Source organism: Triticum aestivum, chromosome 1A, assembly GCF_018294505.1.
Source record: "Triticum aestivum cultivar Chinese Spring chromosome 1A, IWGSC CS RefSeq v2.1, whole genome shotgun sequence".
In the NCBI taxonomy this organism is placed as follows: Eukaryota; Viridiplantae; Streptophyta; class Magnoliopsida; order Poales; family Poaceae; genus Triticum; species Triticum aestivum.
The window spans coordinates 257,361,082-257,371,086 of record NC_057794.1 but is presented as its reverse complement, the minus strand read 5'-3'; the positions used below and the strand labels follow the sequence as shown (position 1 = coordinate 257,371,086).

General features: G+C 41.8%; 1 protein-coding gene across 2 annotated transcripts; it reads right to left on the bottom strand.

Moving 5' to 3' along the window:
* Positions 1-572: 572 nt before the first annotated feature.
* On the bottom strand, positions 573-9,685 carry LOC123044996 (pre-mRNA-processing factor 19). Of its 2 annotated transcripts, XM_044467917.1 has the most exons (18): positions 9,462-9,685; positions 9,262-9,347; positions 9,111-9,182; positions 8,864-8,926; positions 8,293-8,379; positions 6,654-6,795; positions 6,452-6,570; positions 4,772-4,888; positions 4,455-4,550; positions 4,300-4,359; positions 3,270-3,344; positions 2,174-2,278; positions 1,979-2,095; positions 1,720-1,797; positions 1,546-1,642; positions 1,252-1,303; positions 1,010-1,080; positions 573-919 (listed from the first exon to the last, which is right to left on the bottom strand). In XM_044467917.1, the coding sequence occupies exons 1-18, from the start codon at positions 9,472-9,474 to the stop codon at positions 786-788; spliced, it is 1,584 nt and encodes a 527-aa protein (XP_044323852.1). In that variant the 5' UTR covers positions 9,475-9,685; the 3' UTR covers positions 573-785. The 2 variants fall into 2 exon arrangements, with proteins under 2 accessions (XP_044323852.1, XP_044323844.1); XM_044467909.1 differs by having other exon boundaries at positions 9,262-9,653.
* Positions 9,686-10,005: the final 320 nt, after the last annotated feature.

Below are 10,005 nucleotides of genomic sequence, written 5' to 3'. Positions count from 1 at the left end.
AAGCACACTAGAGGCAGTTGCCATGTGCGCTACAAAAACACATGGCAACTAGCAGCTTACGTGTGGGAGAGGAGACGGACGTGTGGGCGAGATGGCAAATGCCCACACACCAGCCTTTGTGCGTGACTGAAACTGGTGTGTGGGTGAACTGCTAAACGCCCACACACCGGCCCCTCCGTATGGTAAAACGGATGTGTGGGCGAACTATGTCACACACCACACACACGTCTTATCCTACGTTGCACAGAAAATCAGTCAGATTGTGTCAAGATTCGTGCATATAATACTGGACGATGATGGATGCGTGTGGTCGAGATGGTCAAGCCACACGCGTGGGCGTTAACATTTCCATAAATTTAACCAATGAAACCAATAGAGGCGGGAGCCAAATTTGTACCAATAAATTTGTATTCAAACAAACTTTACAATTATATATTTTTTGCTCCCGCCGCAGTTGATCTCTTTGGTGAAATTTATGATCAAAGTTGAACCTTAGGAAGCGTGAGCGCACTATATTTTGAAACGGAGAAAGTATGAGACGCAAGCCAATCGGTCAGTCATGTTCTGTGAAATTCAGGCACAAGAAACATCTTTTAGTAGAAAGTGCATAATGCATGTTCTTCAAAATCTCATTAATTCATCAAATAACGGCCTCGGGTAAAAGAAACTTGCATGCCCATTGCTCCCTGAGGACCCTGCTTTTCCTCATACGCAACCCATCCATCCACTGCCAAAAGAGAGCGCAGGGAGCATCAAACAAGTAAAACCAGGTACACTGCATTTCCTCACTCTGCCGATGGTTTTGCATCATCATCCATTTGATCATCTCCAGGAAGCCCAAATATCCTCAGGTTACGGTCCATAGAGCCGACGGCGATATATTTGGCATCAGTGCCAAACTTTGCAGAGGTCACTTTCCCTGTGAAGACACAATTCACAAGAATGAAGTTACTTCACCTCAACTCTACATGCATGTCCAACTTAATCAGGGCCAGGAAGGAGTGCAAACCTGTTCCTGACAAATCTGGCAAGGTCTTGATAAGATTCCATTCCGTCTTGACATTGGCTACTTGGTAAACCCTGCAAAAGACAGATTGGAAATTGCAAGTATTTAGTTTTACATTGTATAACACACAACTGAAAAACGGATGGATGTTTTTTTTTGCAAGATAGTCGATATATCATGTCTAGACCTATCAATAGATTCCCCTCCATAAGCAATGCCAAAATGCCAGGAAATCAAGGGCATACCTTATATCTGAACCAGCAACAGCAAGATAGGTACCGCTAAAATCAAATTCCACTGCAGAACAGAAGAGAAGGCATCAAGCTAAAATAGAAATAGAATTGAACCGATAGCCATAAACTAAAGACATGCCTATCACAATCCAAGATAACTATGTAAATAACATGTCAACATGGAATTGTGATGAATCTAAGGAGTGACATACTAGCTGTAGCCATGCATATAGCAGTATTCACAACTTATATGCTCTAAAGTTTACTACTGTATAGAGCACAGAAGTGACGTACAAAGTTCCTTACCAGAATTTGTCGGCGTATCCGAATCATATGGCGAGAAAGTCCTAAAATTTCTCAATTTCCTTAGATCCCAAAGCTTGACACCATCAAGAGCAGCAGTCTGCAAGGGGGTGGTGAAAATATCAGAATAACAAAGACATCAACACTGTGCACATTGTTTTATGGTAACAAACATACCGCCAGGAAGTAACCATTTTCAGAGAAGGACATAGCAGTGACAGGTCCAGCATGCCCCTCAAACTTTGCAACATTGGACTACAGACAAAAAAAATGTTCATTAGGAAATACTACCTCCGTCCCAAAATATAAGATGTTTTTGCAGTTCAAATTTGAACTGCAAAAACATTTTATATTTTGGGACGGGGGTGGCATATTTCAAGCACCGACATATGCATGACCATCTGAAATAATTCCTGAAAACAATTGCAGTACCAACCTGAGTTTTCACGTCCCAAATTTTGACAACAGCTTCAGTAGTTCCTGTTCCAAGGATAAGACCATCTGGGTGGAAAGACGCAGATGTATATCCCTCTTGTCCTGAAGCCTCGCCAACCTAATAAAAAATATCTTAGCATTGAATACACATGTATGCAAGTGCACACAATGATGATTGTAGTCTATGTGAGTGGACCTGTGAGAGGCAAGACCCAGTTGAAATATCATAGAAGCACCAAGTATTATCCTTGGCCGCGGTCACAAAGTACTTCTGAGTCGCATGCACAGTAACAGCTTCGACCTGAGATTTTTTTAAAAAATAAATAAACGAAGGATGAGTTAAAAAACATATTTTGTTCACCATCAGGGACATTTTAAAATATGAGTCCAAAATGATAAGAACAAAAGAAAATATTATTAACAATGGCCCGCAAAAAAGGGGCATTTTACATGTAACAGCAGAAAATGAATTGACTGAGACTAACAGGTCAACAGTTAATGGTGCAATGAGCAAGAAAACTTGAAGAAAGGTATCTCATGTGTGAATTTTTGTTTCAAGCATAGTGTGGCTACTGCCATCACAAAACATGTCACTGTAGAACTTTTGTCTCTTTTTTTATTGTCCATTTTTGTTGAGATGGATGTGTGGCCACACGAGGAAGGATCGAGTCCGGAATGATGATATACGAGATAGAGTTGGGGTAGCACCAATTGAAGAGAAGCTTGTCCAACATCGTCTGAGATGGTTTGGGCATATTCAGCGCAGGCCTCCAGAAGCTCCAGTGCATAGCGGACGGCTAAAGCGTGCGGAGAATGTCAAGAGAGGGCGGGTAGACCGAATTTGACATGGGAGGAGTCTGTTAAGAGAGACCTGAAGGATTGGAGTATCACCAAAGAGCTAGCTATGGACAGGGGTGCATGGAAGCTTGCTATCCATGTGCCAGAGCCATGAGTTGGTTGCGAGATCTTATGGGTTTCACCTCTAGCCTACCCCAACTTGTTTTGGACTACAGGCTTTGTTGTTGTTGTTGTTTTATTGTCCATTGTTCCTCAACATGAGAAATAAATCAAAACAGATAAATAGACCTTTGCTACTATTATCAATTTTTCTAAATGTTATTGAATCTAATATGACACCAAGAATAGAATATCAAAAAATGGAATGATGAATATGAATGTAATAAGTGTATCAGCAATCCTTAAACCATAATTCTTAAGACAGGAAATTATAAACTCAAGCATGTGTGATCTGCTTAGCAAAAGCAAGATCCACCTGAAGAGTAAACACTAACCTCGGCGGTATGATCTTTCAAAGTATGGATGCAACTGTAGTTTCCCTCCTCACCCCCTTGCCAAATCCGAACAGTCTGCAGCGTTTGCAAAAGGGTCAGCAATAACTTAAACTACCAAAATTGATATGCTCATATAATTCAAACCCTCAGGCTCGTGCTAGAGGGCTCAAAAGACTGATCAGGTCCTGTGTTTCTTATGAGTGCAACAAATGCAAAGCAGTCCATTTATATAGCAGGGCTGCAGGAGTAACATCAGCAAGTTCATAAAGACCATAGCAACTTTTCAACTTGCTATCTACAAGCGAGCATGTATGAAATATTACACGACTTAGTAGTTTACTGACCAGCATAAGCAGGCAGCTACACCTATATGCTAACAGAAGGTTTCTGGCATGAGGTAAAGCATTATATAAATTATTTCTAGATAGATGACCTCTCAAATTATGATTACAAGTATGGCACTAATGCAATTGATCTCACCAGGTAGAGGTGGTCGAGTTAGCGCGGTAATAGGGTTTTTACATATTTGAACAAGTCTGTTTAGATGGGTGTTGGTTGGGTCCAAATAGCTGACTAAAAACTGCTTAGCTGTTTTGGATTAAGAGCCATGCCCAGCAGTCAGGTATGAAGTCGGTTCAGTTGGCCTAAATCGAAGCCAAAGTGTCATGCCCAGCTCAGTCTTAGATTGAGTTGGATCATTCTTGCAGTATATATCAGAACATGAACATGTACAACTATGAATTTGCTGGCACTAGAACTGGAAACCTGGTGGTATTGGCAAATTTTTACCTACTTTGTTGCCTCTGAACATGAGCAAACACAAGGTGCAAATAAGCAATCCATGCTGGTCAGGATAGATATTAAGAAGGGAGGCCATTGTCTATCTCATACACAAATTAAATGTGTCCAAGCATTTAACTGCCACAAGCCCCATAATTACAACATGACAGAGTCGAGAAACCAATAAAATCAGCATCTGATTGTTTTAACCATATTTGTGAGTAATTAGACGCATCAGAAAGTGGCATACCTTATCTGCTGATCCAGTTACCACAAGCTCATCCCGTGGAACAAATTTCAAAGTGGTTATCTGTCATCAGAAAGTTCACATGTTACAATTTAACTCCGACAAATATATTAAAAATAGTAAATTAAGGATGCATCAGAAGCACTTGGGGGAAAGACCTTCTTGGAGTGACCAGCAAGTGTACAAAGGATTTGACCAGATGTCCTATCAAATAGCACTGCATTCGTATCAATACCCCCAGTTGCAACTATGTCCTGTTAATCCAGATTAAGAATCCAGTAAATGAATAACTCAATCACTTTGACATCAAAGTAAACGAACAAATCGACATTTGTGAAGTCCTGCTAAACATAATGCATCATATTGCCCGACACAAGTAAATGTATTAATATGATGGTGTGTACTTCAATTAATGTGTAACCTTATATACAGTTTAACCCAACATGATGAACACATAGCCAAATCATAATCTAACCTTTGACGGATGGATATCCATAGACAAAATGCCCGGCTTGTTTGTCTTGTGGAGTGGATGGCTAGAGATCTGAGTATATCTCTCCAGTTCATCAATTGATGCCAAACTTGGTGGTACCTGAGAGAAGACAGATAGGATTGCTGACTAATTTCACCAACAAAGTCGTAACTAGTTGTACAAAAGTGCATTCATACATGATAAGGGAACATATTATGTGCAAACCCACATCTTTCAGAAAATACCAAGCCACACCAATCAATTGCATTTCAACAGGCAGATCTTCCACACACACCCTCACCCTTTCTTAAAAGAACCCCCAGTCTCCTCTATTCCTCACTTCCCTGCCCTCTCTCTCACACACACACTTTTTCTCTTCCTCCATCTTCCTCTCACAATCAGGCTGTCTGATGTTGATGCCAACATCCTCCTCAAATCCTCCTGAATCAGAATCACTATCACTATCGGATGTGGATGCCAACACCCTTCTCTGAAGGTCCTCCACCACAAGGTGGCCCTGGCACACTTCTCCCCTCGATTCGGCGGGGGGCTCCTCTACCCAGTGCCACCTCCTTGTGACTGACACCTACATGTGCACTCCTAAGGCGGCTTTGCTCCCCGCCAGAGCCAATGCTGCCGCAGCACCTCCGTTTATCTAATATTCTCTTACGTTTTATCTGGAAGCTTTGTTTGGATCCAAATGATGAAATAATGATCTTGATTACCAATCAGTTTCCTGATTCGTTGTGTCTGAAGCAAGTAACTTTGTTGTTTCAGATCCAAAATGTTCCGCAATTCTTCACATTCAAACTGGGGCACAAAAAATCACTTTGTTCAGAACGAACTTTTGTTGCCAGAGGGAATGAGCAATACAAAGGTTTTCATATTAGAAATGATGAAAAATATGCCAAGACGAGGTGTCAGATCTCAATAGCGCGTATGTGCTCTTCCTGTTCATCATATCCAAACCCTAGAACAAAATCAGACGCATGGTTCAGGATAGCTTATATGCCAAAGTATGCCATGGAGTTCCGGACTTTCTTTTGGGGAGGGGGGAGGGGGGCAAATAGAACGTTTTGCTGTTTTCCATGAAAATTTGAAAGGTGTCTATAATTTTATCAACCTTGGGTGGGGGGCCATGGCTTCGCCACTGATCTTAAGGGCAGGAATGAAATTCAGATTTTCAATTTTAGGTCCCTTTTCACCTGTTACACTCCCGATAAGATAAAGCTACTCCCTGCATAATGCTAACACCGAACAAGCTAAGGGTGCGTTTGGTTACAAGGGTGGTCATGAATGGGTTGGGATCGTTCAAAAAATAGACATGTTTGGTTATAAAGCACATGAATGGTTCAAGTCAAAAAAAGAGAATATGCCTTGAAGATGCTGAACCGTTCCACCCAACCAAATCGGTCGAATCAAATGGCCACGCTTTGCATGCATGACTATGTGAGCATGACTGGTGGTCCCGTCCTAAATAATTAGCTCATCTCTTATATTCAGCCAAACGCATGAATTGAATGGTTCAATCCCAAATAAATTGGACGGTCCCAACCCATTCATATGACACCTTCAACCAAACGCATCCTAACTCTTTAGAGAGGTAATTGTTTTGAAAACAACCAACACACAATATACAGTTGTAAACTTATTTCTGTTGTGGCTATGCAGTGGGGTGCATACCTGTCGTTTCTTACGCTGGGCAGAAAGCATGGTATTACACTCTGTTAGTTCATCGATCATGACAGGATTGATACCAGGGCGTATCTTCTTCCCATCAGGGCCAATTTCATCCTCCATTGCTGTATCCAACAAAGCTAAACTATGAGAAATAAAAAAAAACTATACCTAAGGATATACTTGCACAGCTTCAAGCAGTAGGAACCTCTTTTTCCATTGGAGACGACAGCTGCAGGTGCAACTCCCGCCATCGACGCTGGAATCTGTCTCTCAGCTAGAGCCAAAAGTGCTCTAGACTCATCTCTTTCCTTCTTTAATCTGGCTATAACACGGCAGGCAGCATCATGCTGGAAGGGGCAAAAACAAACTAGTAAACGGAGAGCGGATGGGTAATGTTCTTTCATGCAAGACTATAACTGCGTTTGAACAAGTAACTATGAACATAAAAGTCTGCTAGATTAAATCAAGCATTGAAAAAAATAGCTTGGCTTAATAAAGTTTGTGTAGATCAAACTTGGCAACCCAGACAACCTCAATACACAGTTTCATAAAAAAGATTTATGCTAAAAAAAACTAGAATGGCTTTACACAATATATTGAATACATGCCATTCCACCTTCCAATTTCCGTTTTTTTGACAGAAAGACTGTAAGGGAACCCCCTACAGTATAATTGGTGCAACAAACCCAAATTGCAAGTACCATGCCTTGAACCCCCTAAATAGTGCATGCCATTCTACAATTCGAGATTTATTTGCACCGTTTTCTATTTGCATACCTCTCCTTTCGGCTGTTAGCAGTTCATTTATTAATCCAAACTTGAGGAACATACATTATCCCAAGAGCAATAAATGGAGTAATGAGGGGCTGGGCGAGACTAATATGGTACTATATGTACACTTTATTATTATCCAAATCCTAGAATAAAATCTATTTAGGGATGGGTGGAGTATGAATGTTTTAATATTTATTATTCAAGTTAAGAAAACATAAATTGAAGAGTGCAGATCAATTTGACTACTGGTGCACAGGAGAAGAGAGGGTATAATGGTTAGAGCAGACAGATCCCAAGGTCATATTACAGTACAGATAATCATGATGACTAGTTGACTAAAGAGAGGGCAAAATTTGGTAATAACTGGTTACTTGTGAAGTTAGACAGGTCAGCACATAAAGGCCAATAACATTTTACCACTTCGTCATATAAGATGTTCAGATGTGCTAGTGCTACCCACATAAGCGGTCAACCATTTCTACCCACATAAGCACAACTACAAGCATAAAAGACCAGCTGTAAATAATTGTTAGCTTGTTTTCAGTTCTAAGAATGCAAAATACAACTTCATTTGAAGGCCCACAACAAAACAAACTCATCGCATCAAAACTTTCAAAATAATTGAGTCTACATCAGTAATTAAAGCATTGGTTTGAAACAACACCCTCTAAAATCATGTTCAGTTTGTGCATAACTCAAGTTAAGCTACAATTCCAGTATGAACAATTCTGAGTCACAATTATATAATAAGAGCGAAGAAAGCAGGGCTCCAACAATGAATGATTCGACATTCTAGTGCATCTATCACCAGCCAATTTGTAAAACAAGTGGAGTCACTCAAATGTTCAAAAACAATCCACAGCAGCCTAACTACGGACCTATAGGAAGCTCAGATTCTTCCAGCGGGACCTCGGCCCGCGAAAATTGATGGTCCATTTGCTATGAATTAACACGGACTGAGATTTCTAAGAAGAAAATAACTGTGTCCTTACTATTTGACTTGCACGGAAATTTCCTTAATATTTTTTGCATGAATTGAGAAGAAATAATTGCATTGGTCAAACAAAGACCTGGTATAACGCATGACTAAGTTCTTGTCTTGCTGTGTGAAGCTGCTGCTCCAAAGCAAAATTAGAAAGCATAAGAGCATCCCACTCCTGCAAAATCAGAGAAAAACTAGTTCATGAGAGTATTGCAGGGGTCAGGCAAATAGTACCATAGTGCAGACTTCACCATCAAGGGAAATGTTATCAACAGAATTTTAGGATTATCATTCATATATTTGAGCAGTTATTAAATGTGATCATTCTGACTCTATGACAAATATGAAAACGTAAAAAAAAGGGTGGATCAACAAATATATAGCAGAGTTCCTGATTCCACATTAATATAACTGACGAGCAGGCAATTTTTCTAGCTTTAGCTTAGTGTAAGTTACATCTCTGTAGATGCTAAAGAATACACTTAAACAGCTCCACGGTGTTGCAGCTTGCAGGAAGCCCGGAACTGTTTATCGTTGACGTTAGAAGCACACTACGAATTCACTGTGGGTGGTTAACCTATAATTATATAGTAAACTAACAAGACAACAATGATTATCAACAGTTCAGAATCAATTTAGATATTCAGAATTCCACTTACGTTTTGAAAGATTCCAAGGAGTCCGGGAATGCTTGCAGCCTGCAGAGGCCTGGGCCTCACGACCTGTGAACAATAGAGCTCATCAGTGGGGTTTTTTCGAAGATTGAATCCCTGAATATTTGAGGGGTGATGTGGCAAGTTACTTTTAGCTACTTAGTTTAGTGCCGCCACATAGGAGGATATGGCATAGATAATCTACGGAAGCATGCAATTTCGAAAATTTGTTAGCATTCCAGATAGGCTTCACCTTGTTGGTCTTCACCAGCACGATGTCGTCCATGGAGAGTTCCTCCTTCGTAACTGGACACTTTCCATGGTCCTGTGCCACAGCAACCCACGCAATCTTAGCGCAAACAGGATAAAGAAATGAGAGGCGAGATCTAAGACGTATTACCGACCTCAATGTAGCGCTCGATGAGCCGCCGCTCAAAGAGGAGCCCCGACCTCTTTGATACCACCGGCTCATCCGGCACCTCGCCGGAGACTTCAGGCCCAAACGTAGAGGCAACGGAAGACGAATTAGCGCACGGGAAGACGGATCGGGTAGCTAGGGTTTTGAAGAAAATAAAGGATGGGGGACTGAGGCAAAGGAGCTTACTTGCACAGATCATGGTGGCCGCGGCGAAGGTAGAGCCGGGAACAGCACGAGGACGCGGGACCTCTCAGGTCGCAATCTCGCTGGCGGTGGCAGTGGCAGCGCGCCGGCGACGGGTGGACGAGGCGGCGGGGAACGAAGGTTGTAGCCGCTAGGGTTTTAATTCGAGTGGAGTGGGAAATTTTGTCTTCTCGGCGGGGAGGGAAATTACAAGAGGAGGCTCGGCCTTCACGAAATCTTCATCCATGCCCTTGGACATGGGGGATTTCTTTGCTGTCGTCACTGGGCTTTCTTCGGATGGCCCAGGCCCAGCAAAACCTGAGAAAAGGTCTATTTTGAAACGAAGCAAGAAGCTTTCGAATTCACTTAAATTACGGAAGTATTCCAAAAAAAACTTGGACGCGTCTAGTGGGCGGCCGGCCGCCCTGGGATCGCTAGCCAGCGGTCACCCGAAAAAGGAAACCACCTAGTCCCCCCTCGAGCGAAAAGAGGAAATAGTCCCCCACTCGCCCACTCGCCCACGTGGTCCCTGCCCGTCGGAGCGAAA